Raw genomic sequence first — 25804 nt, 5'->3', positions numbered from 1 at the left:
ATTTCATAGTTCATCACTTTCTGTTTAAAAACGTAACTCCCAGTCCTCTAACAGAATGTGTGCGTCTGTGTTTCAGATTGTTGACGGGGAAAACCATCACCACGGAGAAAGACGCTGTGGAGGTAAAACACCTGTCGCTATATAACCCTTCACACCTTCCTATTGAGCAGGACGAAGATCTGGTTTGACCCAAATAAATTAACATTGAACGCAAACAAAACCAATGATAATGATTGACAATAAATTAAAGTGGACCTATCATGCTATATTTGAATAATATATTGTAGGGCCATACCTATATAAGGTATATTTATACGTTTTATTTTTCAAAATACCAAACAGATCATGCATTTTAGCCATGCCTCATTTCGCTCTATTTGCTGTTCTCCAGCCCTGTTTTTGCATGAGCTGCAGCTGACCATGCCCCCCTGCAAAGGAGGGGGCCGAGGCACGAGCGTCATGTTACCATGCTGTTACCATGCTGTTACCATGCCACGGCAACCTCTCATTCCCCTGATAGGTGGAGGGTTGCCCATACAGGCGGAGCACCCCCGTTGTTGACGTCAGCGCGTGTTCAAATCTGAATCAGTCTGTATCAAATCCGTTGCAGCCCCGTTTTTTAGAGATTTGGATATGGAGGAAAAGAGAGAGGGTTTTATTTTCTGACGCTGCGTGAGTTCCCCGACGCACCAGGGACACATATGTATGTATAAAAGACATCACAAAGTGCATTTTGCATGATAGGTCCCCTTTAGTCTGCACTCCACCATCGGACTGTCTGACTCTCCCCTTGACTGGTTCAGATCATACCTCACCGGGAGAACAGAGTACGTCTCCTTGGGCGAGGCAGAGTCGGGTACCCACAACGTCACCTGTGGTGTCCCTCAAGGATCAGTTCTCGCCCCACCCTCTTCACACTCTACATGCTCCCCCTTGGCTCTATCATCAGCCGACATGGAGTATCATTCCATTGTTACGCTGATGACACCCAACTGTACCTCAGGATCAACCCTACCTCCTCTGCAGCCCTGCCTTCACCCACACTCACTGCCTGCCTGGAGGAGATACAGGCGTGGATGAAGCAAAACTTCCTGAAACTCAACAGCTCCAAGACCGAAGCCATTATAGTTGGCACCCCACACCAGGTTCAGTCATCCACCATCACCACCATCACCTTCTCCGGCCAGGACATTACCCTCTCCTCAACAGTCACCAACCTGGGTGTTAAAATGGACGCCCATCTGACCTTTGAGGCCCACATTAAACAGCTGTGCAAGAACTCCTTCTATCACCTCAGGAACATCGCCAAACTCCGCCCCACACTCACTCTGTCCGACGCCGAAAAGCTGGTCCACGCCTTTGTCTCCTCCAGGCTGGACTACTGCAATGCACTCCTCATCGGGATCCCTAACAAAAGCATCCAGAAGCTCCAGTACATCCAGAACAGCGCTGCTAGGATCCTGATGAGGGTGCGCAAATATGATCACATCACCCCCATCCTTAAATCACTACACTGGCTACCCGTGGAACTGAGGATCGAATTCAAGGTCTCCGTCCTCACCCACCAGTGTGTCCATGGAACTGCCCCTCCCTTCCTCAAGGAACTCCTCACCACCCATACCTCCTTGCGGACCACCCGCTCCAGCAACTCCAACCTGCTCAAACCCCCCAGGACTAAGCTCCGTACTATGGGAGACCGGGCCTTCTGCTCGGCTGCTCCCAGTCTGTGGAATGCTCTCCCCGACCACATGAGAGCACCACAGACCGTGGAGGCTTTTAAAAAAGGCCTCAAAACCCATCTGTTCAAAAGAGCCTTTGCCCAGACCTTTTTACCACCCTTTTATTTATTTTTTTATTTATTTATTTTTTAAACTTTTTATTGCTTTTTATTAATTCTACCGTGTTGTGTAATGTCTATTTATACTGTTCATGCTCACTGCTTGTAGCACTTCGGGATTTGAAATCAAATATGAAGCGCTTTATAAATGGAACCCATTATTATTATTATTAAGTTGGAAACCACATATAAGTTATATCAAAGCCAAAATATCAATAGCAATTCTGAATAAAGCCAAAGACCTAATGAATCAAGCTTCCTTGTTGATGCTGTACTGCTCCTTCATACTTCCATACATGATGTACTCAGTGTGCGGAGTTTAAAGCGATCAAGTCATATTAAAGGAGAAAGGAAATACAGAAAAACTGCCGTTGCAGGAAAGACGGCCGGCAAAAATCAACTGACTGTGTGAACGTGAACATTAATAGAATATCCCCTCCCATCTTCAGAGCAATCTGACTATTATAACATTAGCGTTAAGAAAGCTTAATTAAATATCTGCCACGACATAAGTAACCGGATCAGAGTAACATTAAGTACAGTCCGCGGCACTGTGAGTGCAGACGTCGATGTGTCCCATTATCATTCATATCACATCATAATGTATCATATATTTCCTTATCTGAGTCAGCTGAGCCGTATCTGGCCGTGCAACACTCACAGTGTCACATACTGTATGCAGAAGTATTATTTTAAGCAACACATTAAGTTGACGAAACACTGGAGTCAAATGTAATGAAAGTCAGATCGTGTCTTAGACGGGGCAGTGATATCATAAACCTGTTAATGTACGCATTCAAACACTTTCTCTGTTACCAGCTGTATTCACCTTGCAGGTGCAGCTATGTGGCTTTGATCCTGGATAAAGTGTTTAAGTCATGGATGTTTAAAGTTTAACTTCTTCATATTTGACTAATATTAAAGTTCACTTTTCATTCAGGAAGTATGACGCTGCGCTGTCAGTACGCTTCTCCATGTTTGTGATTGGTCAAATGTTGCTAGCCCCGCCCCTTTCATGTGAACGCGCACTCAGCCGGACAGAGAAACCCTGGCTTGAGTTACCGAGTTGATAACCAGCGTCGTCGGACCGCTTAGCGAGAGCGCGTTTGTTTTGGATTAGGTAAGCCGGGTAACCCAAATATATCCAGGGTCTGTTGAACCGGCCTCTGGTTGACTATAAAACTATCCAAATTATGTTCAAAGCCGCAAATCAATAATTACCTCATAACATCCAGGGACTTTTAACACGGAGAGAAAACATACACATGTTAAGAGGAAACTGCATTTTCAAAAAACCACCCATACGAACAAATTCCAAACATTGCATCACATCAAAAGGCTGTGACACTTTATCTACCAAATCCTGAATGTCATGACCTGTGAACTCATGCTTGTTGACGGTTTTGGTTTACCTGTAAAGATCTTTTTTTTTTTTTTTTTTGTACAAAGGAATGATTTGTTTAAAACAATGAGTCAAATATCACGGATGCTGATGACCTGAACTTTGCTAGAGGAGGACCAGAAAAGTTTCGAAGCTTCTTCTTCTCGCCCCTTTTGAACAGAAACTATTTGAGAATTTATTTTTTATTTTCATACCTTGAAAGTTTTTTTTTATTTAAATGCTGCTTCTCTTTGTTATTATTATTGTTTGTTTTTGTTTTTAACATGTTCAATAAATTGAAAAAAAAATTACAATCATGAAAATACTCACTAGCTTACTCCCAGAATCAGCTGCTCATGAATCAGCTGCTTCATGGCGGGGTTATTGCCTTTTCTAGCAGAGTGTTTTGTAATGGTGGTATTTATTGTGCACAAAGTGGTGGTGTGGAAGTTCTCCTTACTGAAGGGGGAGGAGTTATAGAGTTTGATCTCAGATTCTCATTGTCATAACTACACTGTAGCTATGCACACGTGACAATAAAACCCTTGAATCTTGAATCTTGCTGTTCACTGGGGGAATCAGCTGCTTGGTGGCAGGGTTTCTTTATTTCTCGTTTCTCTTGCAGGTGATGGACCTGCTTCACGCCATGGGTCCCGACACGGTGGTCATCACGTCCTCCGACCTCCCCTCCAGACTGGGGGATCGCTTCCTGGTGTCTCTGGGCAGCCAGCGCCACGGTACAGAACCATCACACTACCTCTCTATATATTCCTCTTACTGTCTTTGAATGCACCATCACACTATCTCTCTATATATTCCTCTTACTGTCTTTGAATGCACCATCACACTATCTCTCTATATAATCCTCTTACTGTCTTTGAATGCACCATCACACTATCTCTCTATTTAATCCTCTTACTGTCTTTGAATGCACCATCACACTATCTCTCTATATATTCTTCTTACTGTCTTTGAATGCACCATCACACTATCTCTCTATTTATTCCTCTTACTGTCTTTGAATGCACCATCACACTATCTCTCTATTTATTCCTCTTACTGTCTTTGAATGCACCATCACACTATCTCTCTATATATTCCTCTTACTGTCTTTGAATGCACCATCACACTATCTCTCTATATTCCTCTTACTGTCTTTGAATGCACCATCACACTATCTCTCTATATATTCCTCTTACTGTCTTTGAATGCACCATCACACTATCTCTCTATATATTCCTCTTACTGTCTTTGAATGCACCATCACACTATCTCTCTATTTAATCCTCTTACTGTCTTTGAATGCACCATCACACTATCTCTCTATATATTCCTCTTACTGTCTTTGAATGCACCATCACACTATCTCTCTATATATTCCTCTTACTGTCTTTGAATGCACCATCACACTATCTCTCTATTTAATCCTCTTACTGTCTTTGAATGCACCATCACACTATCTCTCTATATATTCCTCTTACTGTCTTTGAATGCACCATCACACTATCTCTCTATATATTCCTCTTACTGTCTTTGAATGCACCATCACACTATCTCTCTATATAATCCTCTTACTGTCTTTGAATGCACCATCACACTATCTCTCTATATATTCCTCTTACTGTCTTTGAATGCACCATCACACTATCTCTCTATATATTCCTCTTACTGTCTTTGAATGCACCATCACACTATCTCTCTATTTAATCCTCTTACTGTCTTTGAATGCACCATCACACTATCTCTCTATTTAATCCTCTTACTGTCTTTGAATGCACCATCACACTATCTCTCTATTTAATCCTCTTACTGTCTTTGAATGCACCATCACACTATCTCTCTATATAATCCTCTTACTGTCTTTGAATGCACCATCACACTATCTCTCTATATATTCCTCTTACTGTCTTTGAATGCACCATCACACTATCTCTCTATATATTCCTCTTACTGTCTTTGAATGCACCATCGCCTCCTCTCAGACACGCACAATCTCTCTATTTCAAACTATTGATTGACTATTGATATTCCTTTTTTATATATTTATATTTCTTCTACAAGTTTCTGATTTTACTTTTGTTTTAAGAATATTTTTTTAAATAATATTTGTCAAATTGATATATATTTTTTTATCTATATATTTGATTGTTTTTCTAAATATTATTATTTTTAGCTTAATCTTTATTTATTGACTTTTGTCTTCCTCTTTCTGTCTCTGAATGCACCATTTGTCCTGTTCAGGTATATAATTGTCAGACTAGCAAACTAAAGTAACCTCTCTGACATGTTGTTTGTTTGTTTGTTGTGTTGTGTTGTTTTGTGGCTCAGTGCGTCCGGACGGCAGCAGGAAGACGCAGCGAGTCCGGATAGACGTCCCTAAAGTGGACGCAGTGTTTGTAGGAACCGGAGATCTGTTTGCTGCGATGCTGCTAGCGTGGACTCATCACTACCCCAAAGACCTGAAGGTGAATCAGAGCTGTAACAGCTCACCTTTCATCTGATGCCAATTATGTTAGAAAAATGTCACTGGTCCCCGGCTTGAGCTTCAATCTCAGGATCCATGTATTTATGATCCTCAAGAATGGAAGTAGTCATCACATACAGAGCATCAACTAGTTCCTGAACAGTGTCCTTTACATGCTGATATACAAGAGAGGGAGTTACACAGGCACAAGATGGAGGAATACAGGTTCTTGTAGGTAAATCATACATCCTGTCATGTACAAAATACTGAGTTTTTTCTCAAAATGTTGGATTTTTCCAGAAAATCTCAAAATTCTGACTTTTTCTTAAAATTCTGACTTTTTCTCAAAATTCTGACTTTTTCTTAAAATTCTGACTTTTTCTTAAAATTCTGACTTTTTCTCAAAATTCTGACTTTTTCTTAAAATTCTGACTTTTTCTCAAAATTCTGACTTTTTCTTAAAATTCTGACTTTTTCTCAAAATTCTGACTTTTTCTCAAAATTCTGACTTTCTTAAAATTCTGACTTTTTCTCAAAATCTCTGAATTCTGATTTTTTTCACAAAATGTTGGATTTTTTTGCAAAATTCTGACTTTTTCACAAAATCTCAAAATTCTGACTTTTTCACAAAATCTCAAAAATCTGACTTTTTCACAAAATCTCAAAAATCTGACTCTCTCAAAATGTTGGTTTTTTTCTCAAAATTCTGACTTTTTCTCAATTCTGACTTTTCTGAATACTTAAAAATGTTAATAATCACTGGTCTTGAGCTTCAGTCTCAGGATCCATGTATCTGTGATCCTCTCCAGAATGGAAGTAGTCATCACATACAGAGCATCAACTAGTTCCTGAACAGTGTCCTTCACATGCTGATATCCAAGAGAGGGAGTTACACAGTCACAAGATGGAGGAATAGAAAGCAGTATTCAATGTTTACTTCAGATTAGCTCCACGTCAGAAATGAGCATGCTTGTCATATGTCTATCTCCATAGAGGCTGAATCATCATGTTCATCACATAGCTATCATATGCCTCAAACAGTCCTGATGCTCTTCTAGGTAATCACACATCCTGTCATGTTCACAGCTACAGTTGGGATACCTTTGTTATCATGTTACTCTCATGTTGGAAGAGGACGTTCAGTATTTTCCCAACAGCTAACAATGCTAAATATAGTAACCTAACGTACTGTCCTTCAGATGGCCTGTGACAAGACGTTTTCAGTGATGCACCATGTCATCAAGAGGACCATTGCATACGCTCACGGTAAGATAAATAATGCTTCTTATTAAATCCTTAATAGTAAGCCAATTAGATATTTGACTTGGCTTGAATTTATTTAAAAATGTTTGCATTTTTAGAAATGATGTCGTGTATTACAACAAAAGTAAAGAAAATAAACTACTGTCACCTGTCCTGTGGTCACCTAGGATAACAGTGAAAATAAACTACTGTCACCTGTCCTGTGGTCACCTAGGATAACAGTGAAAATAAACTACTGTCTTCACCTGTCCTGTGGTCACCTAGGATAACAGTGACAATAAACTACTGTCTTCACCTGTCCTGTGGTCACCTAGGATAACAGTGAAAATAAACTACTGTCTTCACCTGTCCTGTGGTCACCTAGGATAACAGTGAAAATAAACTACTGTCACCTGTCCTGTGGTCACCTAGGATAACAGTGAAAATAAACTACTGTCTTCACCTGTCCTGTGGTCACCTAGGATAACAGTGAAAATAAACTACTGTCTTCACCTGTCCTGTGGTCACCTAGGATAACAGTGAAAATAAACTACTGTCTTCACCTGTCCTGTGGTCACCTAGGATAACAGTGAAAATAAACTACTGTCTTCACCTGTCCTGTGGTCACCTAGGACAACAGTGACAATAAACTACTGTCTTCACCTGTCCTGTGGTCACCTAGGATAACAGTGAAAATAAACTACTGTCTTCACCTGTCCTGTGGTCACCTAGGATAACAGTGAAAATAAACTACTGTCTTCACCTGTCCTGTGGTCACCTAGGATAACAGTGAAAATAAATAGTAGTGTTTTTAATCTGAAACCTGAGGAAACTCTGAACTCTAAGAAAAAAATCAGAAATATTCATTCTGAAAAATAGGTAAATGAATTTAAGAAACAAGTTAAATCTGAAAAAAAAATTCAATCTGAATAAATGTCAGATTCTCAGTATTCTCGAAAAAAAATCAAAATCTGAGAAAAAGTAAAAACACAAAAAAAAATCTGAGTGTTTTTATGACACCATCTGTAACCCTCTGTAGTTCATCACATATTGATTCTTCTGTTCAGAGTGTTTTTATGACACCATCTGTAACCCTCTGTAGTTCATCACATATTGATTCTTCTGTTCAAAGTGTTTTTATGACACCATCTGTAACCCTCTGTAGTTCATCACATATTGATTCTTCTGTTCAGAGTGTTTTTATGACACCATCTGTAACCCTCTGTAGTTCATCACATACTGATTCTTCTGTTCGGAGTGTTTATACCTGTTAACACTGTTATAATGTTTATATATCTGTAATATCCAGAGTTAGCGGGTCCCGGTCGGAAGCCCAGCCCCCCCCAGCTGGAGCTCCGGATGGTGCAGAGTAAAGCCGACATCGAAAACCCCGATGTAGTCATGGAGGCCACCATCATATCCTAACATACCCCCCCACCATTATATCCTAACAGTTCCCCCCTCCCTATAAGACTCAAATCAGTCGATCACTGTAAACTTCAGCACTGACTCCTTTAGTATCGTGACCCTGTCGTCCTCCACCCTAAACTCTCTAAGTCCTCCTGTCCTAGACCCTTACCTCCTAAACCCTAACCCCCTTACCTCCTACACCCTAACCCCCCCTGTCAGAGCCATGGACAGACAGCCTCACTGCTGACTGTATTTATGCAACTCAAAGTGCTTTTCAAAAATTCTGAGAAAAAGTGAGAAATATAAATTATGAAAAAAAGTCAAAACCTTGAAAAAAGTAAATATTCTGAGAAAGAAGTCAAGATCTGAAATAAAGTCAAAATTATCAGAAAAAGTCAAAAACTGAGAAAACACAATGAATGAAGTCAGAAATATGAATTGAGAGAAAAAAAGTTTAAGAAACGAAAAAAATTCAAAATGATGAGAAAAAAAATCTATTTCTAAGAAAAAAAGTTAAAAACCAGGAAAAATTCAGAATGTGAGAAAAAAGTCAAAATCTTTGAACAAAATCTGGATCTGGAAGAAAAGTCAGAATTCGGAGGAAAAAGTAAAATACCTGGAAAAAAGTGAAAAGTCTGGAAAAAAAAGTAAAATTCTTCGTTTTTAATAATCTGTTTTTAAAAAGCCAAGATAATTCAAATAAAAAAGCTCGTAAAACGGGTTTAAATAAGTAGAGTCAGAGTGTAACACAAAACATGCCATGAATATATATTCTTAAATACAAAATATGAGGGTGATCCTGTTTAATTAATTTCAGAAAACTAGAGGATTTTTTTCACCTGCTCCTGATTTCAAATGCCAAGAAAATAACCATTAATTTGACTTTCTTCACAATTTAAAAAGATCTGAAGTTTCTGAGGGAAAGACAGACTGAGATGTAAGGAGCAGAATGGATGAACTAATAATCCATAGTGCGCTTGTTGACTAAATCAAACCAATTTGGCTTTATATTATTGGCTATAATTACATTTCCAGACAAATACTTAATATAAATGTCCCTTTATCTGCTCTTATATAACCATCATGCATCCCTCAGCCCATTCACTGAGTGTCCTGCCTTTAATTAATTCAATATAAACCACTGAATTGCTCTTTAACTGCCATTCACAGTACTAATCAGCACTAATTGATCCCTCACTGTCTCTCCATGGCTCCGCCCCCTCCCAGTCTTACAGCAGTGATGTAATGGTGACCAAGTCTAACCCCGTTGAAAACATAACAAAGAAAAAAAAAAAACGCACAATGTATAGTTGATGTGTAGATGTTGTACTATAGCTGTTATTGGACCGTCTGTGTGGAATGGGACCTGTCTATTGGACCATTGTGTTGATGCTACTGTTCTAATGACCACAATATCAAACACATCCGGGCCGGGTCCGGCACCGCCTTAGTGATAAGTAACTGTTTAATATTCATTGTGTGTAGAAGAACAGATATGTCAAAGCATAAAGAAAAATAGGGACCATGAGCCGCTCAGAAAGGTGCCAGAACCGGCCTCCGCTCAGAACCAGAACCTGAGGGCGGGACACTGGGGCTACTGGGGCTACAGAAGCTCTACTGGGGCTACAGAAGCTCCAGAAGCTCTACTGGGGCTACAGAAGCTCTACTGGGGCTACAGAAGCTCCAGAAGCTCTACTGGGGCTACTGAAGCTCTACTGGGGCTACAGAAGCTCTACTGGGGCTACAGAAGCTCTACTGGGGCTCCAGAAGCTCTACTGGGGCTCCAGAAGCTCTTCTGGGGCTACAGAAGCTCCAGAAGCTCTACTGGGGCTACAGAAGCTCTACTGGGGCTCCAGAAGCTCTTCTGGGGCTACAGAAGCTCCAGAAGCTCTACTGGGGCTACAGAAGCTCTACTGGGGCTCCATAAGCTCTTCTGGGGCTCCAGAAGCTCCAGAAGCTCTACTGGGGCTACAGAAGCTCCAGAAGCTCTACTGGGGCTACTGAAGCTCTACTGGGGCTCCAGAAGCTCCAGAAGCTCTACTGGAGCTACAGAAGCTCCAGAAGCTCTACTGGGGCTACAGAAGCTCCAGAAGCTCTACTGGGGCTACAGAAGCTCTACTGGGGCTACAGAAGCTCCAGAAGCTCTACTGGGGTTACAGAAGCTCTACTGGGGCTACAGAAGCTCTACTGGGGCTACAGAAGCTCTACTGGGGCTACAGAAGCTCCAGAAGCTCTACTGGGGCTACTGAAGCTCTACTGGGGCTACAGGGGCTACAGAAGCTCTACTGGGGCTACAGAAGCTCTACTGGGGCTACAGAAGCTCTACTGGGGCTACAGAAGCTCCAGAAGCTCTACTGGGGCTACAGAAGCTCTACCGGGGCTACAGGGGCTACTGAAGCTCTACCGGGGCTACAGGGGCTACAGAAGCTCTACTGGGGCTACAGAAGCTCTACTGGGGCTCCAGAAGCTCTACTGGGGCTACAGAAGCTCTACTGGGGCTCCAGAAGCTCTACTGGGGCTACAGAAGCTCTACTGGGGCTCCAGAAGCTCTACTGGGGCTACTGAAGCTCTACTGGGGCTGCTGAAGCTCCAGAAGCTCTACGTACAGAAGCTCTACTGGGCTCCAGAAGCTCTACTGGGGCTACAGAAGCTCTACTGGGGCTACAGAAGCTCCACTGGGGCTACAGAAGCTCTACTGGGGCTACAGAAGCTCTACTGGAGCTCCAGAAGCTCTACTGGGGCTACAGAAGCTCTACTGGAGCTCCAGAAGCTCTACTGGGGCTACAGAAGCTCTACTGGAGCTCCAGAAGCTCTACTGGGGCTACAGAAGCTCTACTGGGGCTCCAGAAGCTCCAGAAGCTCTACTGGGGCTACAGAAGCTCTACTGGGGCTCCAGAAGCTCCAGAAGCTCTACTGGGGCTACAGAAGCTCTACTGGGGCTACAGAAGCTCTACTGGAGCTCCAGAAGCTCTACTGGGGCTACAGAAGCTCTACTGGAGCTCCAGAAAGCTCTACTGGGGCTACAGAAGCTCTACTGGAGCTCCAGAAGCTCTACTGGGGCTACAGAAGCTCTACTGGAGCTCCAGAAGCTCTACTGGGGCTACAGAAGCTCTACTGGGGCTCCAGAAGCTCCAGAAGCTCTACTGGGGCTACAGAAGCTCTACTGGGGCTCCAGAAGCTCCAGAAGCTCTACTGGGGCTACAGAAGCTCTACTGGGGCTGCTGAAGCTCCAGAAGCTCTACTGGGGCTGCTGAGGCTCCAGAAGCTCTACTGGGGCTGCTGAAGCTCCAGAAGCTCTACTGGGGCTGCTGAAGCTCTACTGGGGCTACAGAAGCTCTACTGGGGCTGCTGAAGCTCCAGAAGCTCTACTGGGGCTACTGAAGCTCTACTGAAGCTCCAGAAGCTCTACTGGGGCTCCAGAAGCTTTAAAAAGGCAGGAAAAAAAGAAAAAACCCGTAGTAAACGTTTGTCGTAAAACACGTTTTTTTACTCTTCACACTCCACTGTGAGATGGTACCAGTAGGTCAGATTTAATCAGGATGGAAATTAGGGCCGTTAGGAAGATGATCCTGTTACATCACATTACATGTCACTTGTTAGTCACTTTTATCCAAAGCGACTTACATACTCAATACTGTGGACAATCCCCACAGGAGCACTTTGGGGTGAAGTGTCTCAGGGACACAACGACATGCTGACTGCAGTGGGGTTTGAACCTGTGCTCCCCTGATCCCAACACCAACGCACTATTCCACTGAGCCACACGCCTCACTTAAACCCTTAAATATAACTGGGTCTACTGGAGGCCTCGAGAAGCTTTAAAAAGGCAGAAGAAAACCCCAAAAAATCCACTAAACGTTTGTCTTAAAACACGTATTTTTACTCTCTCTAAGTCAACATCTTTGAAAAAATCAGGATCTGGAAGAAAAGTCCAAATTGACCTCTGTCATGTTGACCTCTGAAATGTCCCAATGGACCAATCAGAATCCGTGTCATAATGCTAATTAGCCACCTTAGCATTGAGGCTATCAGTGGAGTGTGAAAATCAAGAAGTCCTGATCCGAGTTCTGGACTGAAAACTAGTTTTTATTAAAGCGCTCTTTGGGAACAAATGGATGCAAAAAACACCAAAAACTCCAAAGAAAATCTCCAATCAAAAAGCGTTGGACCTGACCTGTGACGCTGCAGAACTCGGTACGATTTCAACACCTCACAATCTTTCATTCCTGCCCTTTTTTAAGGCTAAACGTTAAGCTAACTTCTGCCCGGAGACTCCCTGCAGTCTGGAGAAGCTTCAAATATATATAAAATATAAAAGCAAGTCTCCAGTGGGCCGGTGTTCCTCCTCAGCTGTGGGTTCTGGGTGGAGTTTCTCTGTACTGCTGTTGTTTCTGTGGAATAAACTGTGACACTGCCTTAGGATCATCATAACACACACACTGCTCACAGGGGGGGGGGGGGGGAGGGGGGCCGAGATCTGCTTCAGAACTAATGGAGATTGCATATGCTACGTTTCTATTTTAATTTACAACCAAAACAAGTGTTATTTTGAGGCTACGAGCCAGCTTCCTTTTCTTAATTGGCAATTAACCAATTAAGGAATTCTGGACCAAAGTCAAACCTGGAGAAATGGCCATTGAGAATATTTTTTAAAATGTGGAGAGCTTCCTGGACTCAAAACAGGTTTTATTTCAGGCGCTCTTTGGACACGTAGAGATGCAAAAATCACCAGAAACTCAACAATGAAAATGGCATGTAAGCATTTTAAAGAGTTCCTATTCTGCTTCCCGTGGTGTTCCCTCTCCTGAAGTGTGTCCTATGAATAGTTGGTGCATGTAAATGGTCTGCAAAGGCTAAAATGTCAACGTTCCGGAACATAGTGACATCACTACGGAACACTTGCGCTCCTATTGGCTAGCTGATAGGCTAAGGGGCGGGACATCTCTAAGCTGGTTGACCAATCAGGGTTCCGTGGAGTTTTCTTTAATGATTTTTGCAGCTAAATGAATCCAATTAGCGGTGAAATAAAACATATAGAAGCCTCGTTAAAGATTTAAATAATAATTACTGAGCTATGTAATCTTTCCTGCGTCTTTGTTTTCTTTACACATTCCCAAATGTAATCTAAAAACACCTCGTGGGGAGGGAATGCAGTCTCATTTTTAAAATTGCAAATATATTGATTTCTGTATTTGTGCCGCTGTAGCGCTGACTGTCATATCAATAACTCTGCTAACATGCTAACGTGCTAACAGCTGATTACTGGGTCTACCTGGTGTGTGTGTGTGTGTGTGTGTGTGTGTGTGTGTGTGTGTGTGTATATACATGTATTTTATGGTCACAGGGTTTCGTGTGTGTGTGTGTGTGTGTGTGTGTGTATGTCTGTGTGTGTGTGTACACTGAGGGTTAAAAAAGGAAACAAGGAGGGGGTGTGTTCAAGAGGACAATCATTCTGTGGTGTTTCGCAGTGTTGCACGGCTCCTCTGTTTTTATTTTAAATTGTCATCGTTTCCTTGATGCCTCGCCTCCTCCCCCCCGGCCTCCTGCTGTGCAGTGGTTGTAGTTTTGTTAACGCCTCGCTATGTGTGTGTGTGTGTTAGGTGTTCATGCTGTACCCCGACTCCCCTCTGATAGATCCTCACTGCTGCTTCTGCTAAACAAGCTGCTGTTCCTCCACTGAACATCTGGGTTGAGCTGCTTCAGTGAAACATGTTTTATATATCTACTCAGATGTAGCTTCAAACATGTGATGGAGTTTCAACGTCTCAGCTGTTTTAGATGTAACAAAGTACGGAGGCTAACATGTGCTAACGTGCTACAACGATCCAAACCTCTTCCATCAGGAGAAGCAGCTTCAGAAAGGATGCAGATATAAAAACCCAAATGTTCCACATGAAGAAACATCTCCAGCAACACATGCAGCATTTAGAGAACATTCAGCAACTTGAGGAGACATGCGCAGCGTTTACTGAAAGCTGCAGAAACCAAACGCTGCAAATACAAAACGCTGAAGAAGCTCAAAACACAACGGAGTCACTTTTTAGTTTCCCCTGGTTTTATATCTGCATCGTTTCTGAAGCTGCAGCACGTTTCTCTTACTTGGATTGTTGTAGTGTGTTTGCAGCGGTCGGCCACCGTATCATAGACATACAAAACATCCCTTAAAGCCAAATGTAACTTCACTTCTAATCCTGTGTAAAAGAAGGGATTATTTCTCCGTATGCATATGTGAAAGCATGCAGGAATATGTGAGGTTAGTAGTTATTGTGAAAAAAGTCCAACTCAAAAACAAGAAATTGCCAAAATTGTTTCTGTATATTTTTACTTAAACACTTAAATATGATCTCCTGAATACTCAATTGTTTTTGCCTGATTTGCTGTTCTAGCCACCCTTTCAAATTAAAAGCACTTAACTCAACGTTGTTGTGAAGAATTACACTTTTACGGCTTTTTTGATTTTGACTAAAATGTTGAATATTTGTTGGATAAATGTAATATTTGATAATTAAACAAAAGAAGCCCGACAGGACTAAATGTGTCTCTAAAATTGAAAGCAGCAGTTTTAAAACCCTCCTTTCTGTCCACGCTTTGCCCCCCCCCCCTTCCCTCTGTGCACCTGTTGTGATAGACCCCCCTCCCCAGATTACCCACAATGCACCACGGTCCTCCCGAACGACTCGTGGCCAAAAACAAAACGAGGAAATGTAATAAAGTCATGGTTTGGTAAATGTTTTCAGTGCTATGTTTTTGGAGCGTTACGAGTATTTTCTAACATGTTACAATAAAAGATTGTAGTGTACAAATTCACATTTATAAAATATATATATAGATATATAAGAAATGTATGTTCTAATGCAATAAAGAGAGATTAAGAATTATTATGAATCCATCTGGTTATTATTGTGTGTGTGTGTGTGTGTGTGTGTGTGTGTGTGTGTGTGTGTGTGTGTGTGTGTGTGTGTGTGTGTGTGTGTGTGTGTGTGTGTGTGTGTGTGTTTGCTCCCTCCTGTTTTACACACTCAAAGTTTCACATACATTGTTACAATTTTACAAAAGTGCTCCTATTGGCTAGTGCTCTGACACATTGTACGTGATTGGCTAAGGGGCGGGACATCTCTAAGGGGTTGACCAATCACAACAGAGATGATCCAATAAAGCTGTGCTATTATTAACTTCATGAACAAAATGTAAGACTATATATCTTTGTAGTGTAACATTCAGTATTAAAATCTGTTATTTATTCAATATTTTTACAGTATTTTTTGAGAAACTAAGTTATTATTTTAAATTATTAAATTAAAATATGTTAAAATAATATATATTAGTATTACACTGTTAAATATTCCATAAAGTAGACAAAGTGCTTAAATAATTAGATTTTCAATTCAATATATTAATTTAACATTTCATTTCTATAAAGCGCTCCTACTGGCCAGCGCTCCAACACATTGTACGTGATAGGCTAAGGGGCGGGACATCTCATGTGGGAGGCAAACAGGTGAATTAAGTCATTAAATATGGTTATATAATTAAACTATTTGAGTATTTGAACTTCATTACTATTAATGTGTTTTCTTTTAAATTATATATGTTTTGTAGTGTAACATTCAGCGTTGAAAACTGACATTTATTCATATTTTGACAATACTTTTGGAGATATTAAGTTATTATTTTAAGAGAGTTTCTGATTACAATTATTACGTTACATATATTAAATAATATGTATATTTTTTTACTGCTAAATATTCCATAAAGTAGTCAAAAGTACTTCAATAATTAGATATTAAATTAAACATTGAATATTTTTGCTCTCCGTGTGAATTGTCCCTTTCAGGCTTCCGTCGGGGCGATTCTTCATTGTTGACATTTTTTCCCCCATCAGCTGACAGCTCACTCGTTAGCTTTAGCTTCCGTCGGATTATTATCAACACTTTTAGCACAACAGCAACACCTCAGAATGACGTCATCCTCCCGACAGTCATCTGTCAGGAAGCACAGAGTGTTCATTATTCTGTAGAGAGAGAAGCTAACAGGCTAACAGGCTAACATGGAGGGGGTGCTCTACAAATGGACCAACTACATGACAGGTGAGAGTGTGTGTGTGTGTGTGTCTGTCTGTCCGTGTGTGTCTGTGTCTGTGTGTCTGTCTGTCTGTCTGTCTAGTTGTGTGTGTGATTCTGTCTGTCTGTCTGTGTGTGTGTGTGTGTGTGTGTGTGTCTGTCTGTCGTCTGTCTGTCTGTGTGTGTGTGTGTTTGTGTGTCTGTCTGTCTGTCTGTGTGTGTGTGATTCTGTCTGTCTGTCTGTCTGTCTGTCGTCTGTCTGTCTGTCTGTGTGTGTGTGTGTCTGTGTTTGTGTGTCTGTCTGTCTGTCTGTGTGTGTGTGATTCTGTCTGTCTGTGTGATTCTGTCTGTCTGTGTGTGTGTGATTCTGTCTGTCTGTCTGTCTATCTAAGCTGGTTGACCAATCACAACAGAGCCGACCAGCTAACCAATCAGAGCAGCCTGGGCTCTGGTTTCAGACAGAGGGTGAAAAGAGGCAGAATGAGTGGGTGTTGTCCACAGTGTTGATGTATTACATGTCTGATATATGTATGTACGTATAGCGCTTTGAACACTTGTAAAAGCACTAAAATGAATGTAATTAATTATTATTTATTATTAAATACACCTGAACATCAGCTCTCTAAGACATCCAGCATTAATGCACTCTCTCAAGTATCTGGTGCATCAATGCAATGTGTCTCCTGCCAGTCTTTGAACTCTGTAAAAACGATACTCTACAAGAAACATGTCACACTTCATATACTGTGTCGTAGCAACTTCAAATCAGCTGCTGTCTAGAGAAAGAAACACAATATCGATATAAAGTCTTTTAACATATTTTCTTTTAATGCTTGCAAGCATGACGACTCCTTCTGAGTGACGGACTCTTTTTATAGGGAGACATCAAAGATCATTTACATTTCAAACAACATGTGGTCCAGGTGGATCACAATAAGCCAAACTCACACCCTACAAAGAACAGTTGGGTGTTGCAGACAATGGCCGTTTCTCAACCTCGAGTAAAGCTGCTCCAGAGCCACTATTTCAAGCATGCTACGTCATCGAGTGCCGCCGAAGTACTGTTCCAATGTCCAGCATACTTGGAAACCTACCGAGCCCGGCGTACTTCGTAACGAGACATTTCGAGGCTGCACATGAGTAGACTCCGCGGTCTTAAAATCCCCACAATGCTTTGCGCACGGACCAATTTCCCCAAATCTGTGGCGGAAGATGTAAGAGGCGGGGCCTCTCATATGACGCACACCTGCACACTTGCTAGCCTGTTCCACTCTTTGTTTTCCGAATGCCAGGAAGTATTCTTGCCTCGCTTCTGAAGCAAGACGCTCAGAAGACATGTGCTACCAAGCAAGCGTACTCGCATTGAGAAACACCCTCTGTCTTCCTTTCCTGTAGTGTCAGAAAACCCTTCATCTTACCCTCGTGAACACAGACCACATGTTCTTCTCAGACTTAAGGATTTAAAACACTTGAAAGCATGCTACTTAGTTAAAAGTTACATTTCATTAGGATGACACTTTATGAAGCTCTAATACCATAATGTCCATAACAACGGAGTGTGTTTCCTCAGGATGGCAGCCTCGATGGTTCGTGCTTCAGAATGGATTCATCTCGTACTACGACAGCGAGGACGACGTTGGAAAAGGAAGCAAAGGATCCATCAAGATGTCCGTGTGTGAGATTAAAGGTGAGGCCGCCGTGCTTCCTCTAAATGAATCTGAACTCTCAGCAACTTGGGAGATTTGGTGTTTACTTCCTGTCTATCTTCTTCCTCTGTTCCCTTTAGTGTTTACTTCCTGTCTATCTTCTTCTGCTGTTCCCTTTAGTGTTTACTTCCTGTCTGTCTTCTTCCTCTGTTCCCTTTAGTGTTTACTTCCTGTCTGTCTTCTTCTGCTGTTCCCTTTAGTGTTTACTTCCTGTCTGTCTTCTTCTGCTGTTCCCTTTAGTGTTTACTTCCTGTCTGTCTTCTTCCTCTGTTCCCTTTAGTGTTTACTTCCTGTCTGTCTTCTTCCTCTGTTCCCTTTAGTGTTTACTTCCTGTCTGTCTTCTTCTGCTGTTCCCTTTAGTGTTTACTTCCTGTCTGTCTTCTTCTGCTGTTCCCTTTAGTGTTTACTTCCTGTCTATCTTCTTCTGCTGTTCCCTTTAGTGTTTACTTCCTGTCTGTCTTCTTCTGCTGTTCCCTTTAGTGTTTACTTCCTGTCTGTCTTCTTCCTCTGTTCCCTTTAGTGTTTACTTCCTGTCTGTCTTCTTCTGCTGTTCCCTTTAGTGTTTACCTTCCTGTCTGTCTTCTTCCTCTGTTCCCTTTAGTGTTTACTTCCTGTCTGTCTTCTTCTGCTGTTACCTTTAGTGTTTACTTCCTGTCTGTCTTCTTCCTCTGTTCCCTTTAGTGTTTACTTCCTGTCTGTCTTCTTCTGCTGTTCCCTTTAGTGTTACTTCCTGTCTGTCTTCTTCTGCTGTTCCCTTTAGTGTTTACTTCCTGTCTGTCTTCTTCCTCTGTTCCCTTTAGTGTTTACTTCCTGTCTGTCTTCTTCTGCTGTTCCCTTTAGTGTTTACTTCCTGTCTGTCTTCTTCCTCTGTTCCCTTTAGTGTTTACTTCCTGTCTGTCTTCTTCTGCTGTTCCCTTTAGTGTTTACTTCCTGTCTGTCTTCTTCTGCTGTTCCCTTTAGTGTTTACTTCCTGTCTGTCTTCTTCTGCTGTTCCCTTCAGTGTTTACTTCCTGTCTGTCTTCTTCCTCTGTTCCCTTTAGTGTTTACTATTACACTTCTATTCTATTTGGTTCTTACTGGTATATCTATATTTACAGGCAATATTTTTTATTTAATATTGCCATGTTTTTTGGTAATTTTGGTGTTGTTTTAAAATAACTGCCATGTGTGGAATAACCAAATGAAATCAAACAAACACATTGTAAATATCCATTGAGATGTCCATCCAATCTATTAAGAAAAATACATCAACAAGAGACAAACAAACACAGAAAAGAGGGGGGGGGGGGGGGGGGGGGGGGGGGGGGGGGTCAGAGGTTGAATGCAGTGTTGAACAGGTGGGTTTTGAGTGATTTATTGATTATATTCCAGTCCACCTGTCAGACGCCACCCGTCTGGACCTCCTGGTCCCCGGCGAGCAGCACTTCTACGTGCGGGCGGTGAACGCAGCGGAGCGGCAATGCTGGCTCCTGGCTCTAGGGTCCTCTAAGGCGGGGACTCTGGACAAACACAAAGGTACATAGATGGTCCTCTGGTCCTCTGAAACGTCCAAATAGACACTGAAATTCATTACAATCAGCCCCCAGAGAGAGAAGAAAGGCCACTTTCTGCTTGAAACTGACATTTTTGATCCGGAAAAAGTCAGAAATGGATTGAACATGTCTGTCTGTCTGTCTGTCTGTCTGTCTGTCTGTCTGTCTGTCTGTCTGTCTGTCTGTCTCTGTGTGTGTGTGTGTGTGTGTGTGTGTGTGTGTGTGTGTGTGTGTGTGTGTGTGTGTGTGTGTGTGTGTGTGTGTGTGTGTGTGTGTGTGTGTGTGTGTGTGTGTGTGTGTGTGTGGTGTGTGTGTGTGTGCATGCGTGCGTGTGTGTGCAGGTCCAGACTGTCTGAAGACGAAGATGTCTGAACTTCGTCTGTACTGCGACCTCCTCGTCCAGCAGGTCCAAACCATCCAATCACAGCACAGCGCCGACACGGAGGACCCGCCCACTTCTGAGGTAACTCTTCCTCCAACAACGCAACATATATGATGAAATACAAAAATACAAATAAAAAATAGTGGAAGAAGTCTATATACATGTAAATAGAATATGAAATTAAATAATGTATATTAAGACCAAATTAAATACAGTGGTGAAAATAAGGCAGCATCTCCCTGGTCCAATGGGATGTGTCGTGGCTTCCTTCCTTGTTTATCTATCAAGCCACTAAAAGCTAAATACTGGCTCTAACAGGATGTCTCCATGTGATTAACCCTCTCTCCTCCAGGCGTCCCTGCTCAGTGCGACCTGTACGACCTTCATCAGGACTCTGGAGGACTGCATGACGCTGGCCAATCAGAGTCTGACCCCTGACCTCCGACCTGAGACGACAAAAGTACACACATCCTTTTCTCAAGTAGAAGTACACACATCCTTTACTGAAGTAGAAGTACACACATCCTTTACTCAAGTAGAAGTACACACATCCTTTACTCAAGTAGAAGTACACACATCCTTTTCTCAAGTAGAAGTACACATCCTTTACTCAAGTAGAAGTACACACATCCTTTTCTCAAGTAGAAGTACACACATCCTTTACTCAAGTAGAAGTACAGATACTCGTGTTTAAATATACTCTGGTGAAAGTAGAAGTACTGACTAAACTTCTTTACTCAAGTAAAAGTAAAGAGGGCTTTGAAATGTACTTCAGTAAAAAGTACCCATAACCAGCAGCTGTTTTAAAGAGTACCTGACCTCCCTTTATATTAATAGAACAATAAAGTCATTGTTAGCTAATGAATGTTTCCATGCTGAACAACGGGTCAACGTGCATTTTTACAGTCTAAACACGTTAAACGCATAGAACTGTATAAATGAGGTGTATTTCTAACGGTGTGTTCACAAAGGGTTTTAGTCAAACAGCCATAAACATGTCTGAATAGTAGGGTTAACAGTCTTATTGTCTGAATAGTAGGGTTAACAGTCTTATTGTCTGAATAGTAGGGTTAACAGTCTTATTGTCTGAATAGTAGGGTTAACAGTCGTATTGTCTGAATAGTAGTGTTAACAGTCTTATTGTCTGAATAGTAGTGGTTAACAGTCTTATTGTCTGAATAGTAGGGTTAACAGTCTTATTGTCTGAATAGTAGGGTTAACAGTCTTATTGTCTGAATATTAGTGGTTAACAGTCTTATTGTCTGAATAGTAGGGTTAACAGTCTTATTGTCTGAATAGTAGGGTTAACAGTCTTATTGTCTGAATAGTAGGGTTAACAGTCTTATTGTCTGAATAGTAGGGTTAACAGTGTTATTGTCTGATAGTAGGGTACATCTTATGTCTAGGGGTTAACAGTCTTATTGTCTGAATAGTAGGGTTAACAGTCTTATTGTCTGAATAGTAGGGTTAACAGTCTTATTGTCTGAATAGTAGGGTTAACAGTCTTATTGTCTGAATAGTAGGGTTAACAGTCTTATTGTCTGAATAGTAGTGGTTAACAGTCTTATTGTCTGAATAGTAGTGGTTAACAGTGTTATTGTCTGAATAGTAGGGTTAACAGTGTTATTGTCTGAATAGTAGGGTTAACAGTCTTATTGTCTGAATAGTAGGGTTAACAGTCTTATTGTCTGAATAGTAGTGGTTAACAGTGTTATTGTCTGAATAGTAGGGTTAACAGTCTTATTGTCTGAATAGTAGGGTTAACAGTCTTATTGTCTGAATAGTAGTGGTTAACAGTCTTATTGTCTGAATAGTAGTGGTTAACAGTCTTATTGTCTGAATAGTAGGGTTAACAGTCTTATTGTCTGAATGGTAGTGGTTAACAGTCTTATTGTCTGAATAGTAGTGGTTAACAGTCTTATTGTCTGAATAGTAGTGGTTAACAGTGTTATTGTCTGAATAGTAGGGTTAACAGTCTTATTGTCTGAATAGTAGGGTTAACAGTCTTATTGTCTGAATAGTAGTGGTTAACAGTCTTATTGTCTGAATAGTAGTGGTTAACAGTCTTATTGTCTGAATAGTAGTGGTTAACAGTCTTATTGTCTGAATAGTAGTGGTTAACAGTGTTATTGTCTGAATAGTAGGGTTAACAGTCTTATTGTCTGAATAGTAGTGGTTAACAGTCTTATTGTCTGAATAGTAGTGGTTAACAGTGTTATTGTCTGAATAGTAGTGGTTAACAGTCTTATTGTCTGAATAGTAGTGGTTAACAGTCTTATTGTCTGAATGGTAGGGTTAACAGTCTTATTGTCTGAATAGTAGTGGTTAACAGTGTTATTGTCTGAATAGTAGGGTTAACAGTCTTATTGTCTGAATAGTAGGGTTAACAGTCTTATTGTCTGAATAGTAGTGGTTAACAGTCTTATTGTCTGAATGGTAGGGTTAACAGTCTTATTGTCTGAATAGTAGTGGTTAACAGTGTTATTGTCTGAATATAAAAGTGTCTCTAACTAAATGTCTCTGTCCAGATGCAGAGGTCCATCAGCCACCCGGGGACATACAGCTTCGACCGGTCAGTAAACGCCTCTTCATTACAACAACTACTACTTTATTTACCTTTTCTATTCTCAAAACCTACTGTAGTTCCGTCTAATCCAAAAATGTCTGTATCTGTGTAAAGAGACTCTGAAAGTTTCAGGAACAAAGACTCGATCCATTTTTTATCAAAACCTGTCTGAAAATGAGCTGATCAGATTGTGGTCACTTTATGACATCATGTTTATCATTTCTAATAGTCTTTATTTCCTGTTAAACATGTGAAGTGAACCCTCTGTTCAGAATAAAGCTTGGCAGCATTATCACCTCCGGCCTCCAGGGGGCAGCGCTGAACAGGAATTGCATTATTTCAACGATTTAAAGGTTACTTTTTTTTTTAAATAAAGCACTATTAGATAAAGAGCATGCACATAATACTTGAGCTGCTCTGCTGTAACAGGCGGCCACTCGAGCGGGTCTTATAGATAACATTTCAGATGAGAGAGTGTAAAGTAGATTTGAACATGTAATTCCCCCTCAGGTCAGGAGTGTTGAAGGAGTATCTGGGCGGAGGTCAGAGGTCGCAGCGCAGGAACCGGACCTGCTCCGACAGCTCGCTGTACGACGCTGAGCGTGAGGAACTCTTTATAAACATCTTTAAATAAAGACGTTAAAATAACGCCGTGTTTCGAGCTGCAGGAAACTCACAATGTGAAAAGTAAACACCAATAAAAGTTACACAAAGCCATGAAGTACGTCTTAAAAAAGCCATGGTTAGTTTATCATAGGAATCATTACAAAGACAACGTTACGTTTATTAAAAATAATCAGGCTTCAACTTGTGTGTGTGTGTGTGTGTGTGTGTGTGTGTGTGTGTGTGTGTGTGTGTGTGTGTGTGTGTGTGTGTGTGTGTGTGTGTGTGTTGCAGGTGTGAACGGTGACTCGTCCTCCATCCCCGAGGAGAGAGGGAGCAGCGCCAAGACGACGCCCACCGACACAGACACTGACCTGTCCATCTGAACACACACACACACGCACACACACACACACACACACACACACACACACACACACACACACACACACACACACACACACACTCTCTCCTCTCCTCTCTCTCTCTCCTCCTCTCTCTCTCCCTCTCTCTCACAGACACACACACACACACTCTCTCTCTCCCTCTCTCTGTCTCACACACACACACACACACACACACACACACACACACACACACACACACACACACACACACACACACTAACTCCTGGAGCTGAAACCCTGGCAGGTGAAAAGAGGAAGGAGTGAGTATACAAACTGGATTATTGGTCAGAGAAAGTGTGTTTTCGTGGCGTTTTGATGAAGAATCTCTCGGACAGAGTTTCCTGCCGTCACTCGACACCTGGCCTTTCTTTAAAAAGCATCGTCTACATGTTCCTCCACAGCAGGAGGAAGGACTGGGACACGTTGAGGAGATTCAGACGAGTGTGTTTTCTGCCTTCAGTGTTTCTCGTGTGTTTTTCTTGCCTTTTTTTATTGATGAATGACAGCCAAACAGAAGGACCCTGAAGAGTACGGTGGCTCTGAGGGCTCAAACTCTACACTGTAAGAAATACATTCAGTCTGTTAAGTGTTTCTGTGTTTAGTCGCAGTGTGTGGAGCTCTCAGGGCTGTACTAAGTGTTTTTAATAAGTGTTTTACATGAATAACCTTCATTAAGGTTCAACGTGAGTTCAGATGAAGCACACAGAGTGTTTCTCTCTGGAGCTGCTTAGCATGTTAGAAAACCCTTTTCTAAAGAGGATTCATCTGCATTCATGTCAAATAATAACAAGTATGTTATTTAATTCTGTCGGGTAAGAGACATGTTTCTTCAAATTAATTATCGATGAATCCAACTGTGAAAACTAAGCTACAGAAGAGAGGTGCAGGAATGAGTCCTAAAAGCCATGAATGAGTCAGCATTTCTTCACTTCCTGTCCTCTGGTCTGCAGGTCAATGGTTTACTGGATGTGTTTTTGGTTGTTATCGTCTGTGATTAACTCAAGCTGAAGAGATTAAATACGTCAGTAAAGGTTCCACTGGTGGATTTACAAACTGTGGTTACTAACAAGTGTCTGTTTGAACATTAAAGCATGGAAACATGTCCCAGTAGAGACACTCAATAATACACACCTGAACATCAGTACTATATGTCCCCTTTAATACATTTCCCCCAAATGTCTACGCTCTCTCTTTGAACCTCCAGACTCCGTTGATAAATCAGTCATTTAACCGCCCTCAGGAGTTTCTGATCTATCTGTCAGTTAGTTTGTGTTACGGTCAGATTTAATACAAGTTTAAATCTGATACACCGGAGTTGAACAAAACACTTTAAACGAACAGATAGAGGCAGCGATAGACGAGGGAACATCCTCCAAAATGCAGATTTTCCCCGTAAAATGTTAACGTGATGCCAGAAAACGATATTTCTGTTCGTCAAAAACTGTATAATTCCTCCAGAAATATGAGTTTCAAACAGAGCTTTGTTTTTACGTCAGGAGACGTGCGTTATGGTCTCTTTATAGATCTTATAAACAAGTTCAGAGACTCAGGACTCATATCTTTCTAGAAACGCCCCTGCTTTATATCATAATAATAATGGTAATAATAACTTGGATTAGCCTCTCATGAAACCCAAGGAGGGGACAAAGAGGTACAGCGACTATAGAAATAAGATAAATCAACAAAAGGCTGGGTGGAAACATTTAGATGGTTGTAAAGACTTTGCAACGGCCACCTGTCACACACACACACACTCACACACACACACACACACTCACACACACACACACACACACACACACACCCTGTCATCTTGTGATGTGCAGCTGTATAAACACACTTGATCTTGTTTGCTTTCTGACGCAGAGATGTTCTACATCACGTTTAATGGGGAAATATCAGAATCAGAACACCGTTACCGTCCCACAGAGAGGACGGTTACAACTGTTACAGCAAGGAGACAAACATGGCTTCATATCTCTCAAGAAGCATCAAGAACATATTGAAAATAAAAGCTAGGAATTACAGAAAACACACGTCCAGTTTAGTGATTGTGTGTGTGTGTGTGTGTGTGTGTGTGTGTGTGTGTGTGTGTGTGTGTGTGTGTGTGTGTGTGTGTGTGTGTGTGTGTGTGTGTGTGTGTGTGTGTGTGTGTGTGTGTGTGTGTGTGTGTGTGTGTGTGTGTTCGCTCTGATGAAGCGTTGAAGGTACCGT

The 25804-nt window shown here is 41.5% G+C and overlaps 2 protein-coding genes across 2 annotated transcripts in view; both read left to right on the top strand.

The window, feature by feature from the left end:
* Window positions 1-9824, top strand: part of LOC117490912 (pyridoxal kinase-like) — a 21328-nt gene extending 11504 nt beyond the window's left edge. The window contains exons 7-11 of the mRNA XM_034140687.1: window positions 77-122; window positions 3844-3955; window positions 5547-5683; window positions 6882-6948; window positions 8234-9824. Of these exons, the coding sequence (XP_033996578.1) occupies window positions 77-122; window positions 3844-3955; window positions 5547-5683; window positions 6882-6948; window positions 8234-8349 (478 nt within the window). The 3' untranslated portion in view covers window positions 8350-9824. The remainder of the gene's footprint in view (window positions 1-76; window positions 123-3843; window positions 3956-5546; window positions 5684-6881; window positions 6949-8233) is intronic.
* A 6358-nt stretch (window positions 9825-16182) lies between these two features.
* On the top strand, window positions 16183-23637 carry plekha3 (pleckstrin homology domain containing, family A (phosphoinositide binding specific) member 3). Its single transcript, XM_034140689.1, has 8 exons — window positions 16183-16421; window positions 17965-18081; window positions 19472-19615; window positions 19974-20095; window positions 20367-20474; window positions 22543-22586; window positions 23091-23182; window positions 23478-23637. The coding sequence occupies exons 1-8, from the start codon at window positions 16382-16384 to the stop codon at window positions 23567-23569; spliced, it is 759 nt and encodes a 252-aa protein (XP_033996580.1). The 5' UTR covers window positions 16183-16381; the 3' UTR covers window positions 23570-23637.
* Window positions 23638-25804: the final 2167 nt, after the last annotated feature.

Source organism: Trematomus bernacchii, unplaced genomic scaffold (genome assembly GCF_902827165.1).
Source record: "Trematomus bernacchii unplaced genomic scaffold, fTreBer1.1, whole genome shotgun sequence".
NCBI classification, from domain to species: Eukaryota; Metazoa; Chordata; class Actinopteri; order Perciformes; family Nototheniidae; genus Trematomus; species Trematomus bernacchii.
Note: the sequence above shows the minus strand (reverse complement) of the source record. Positions and strands in the feature narration are given on the sequence as shown.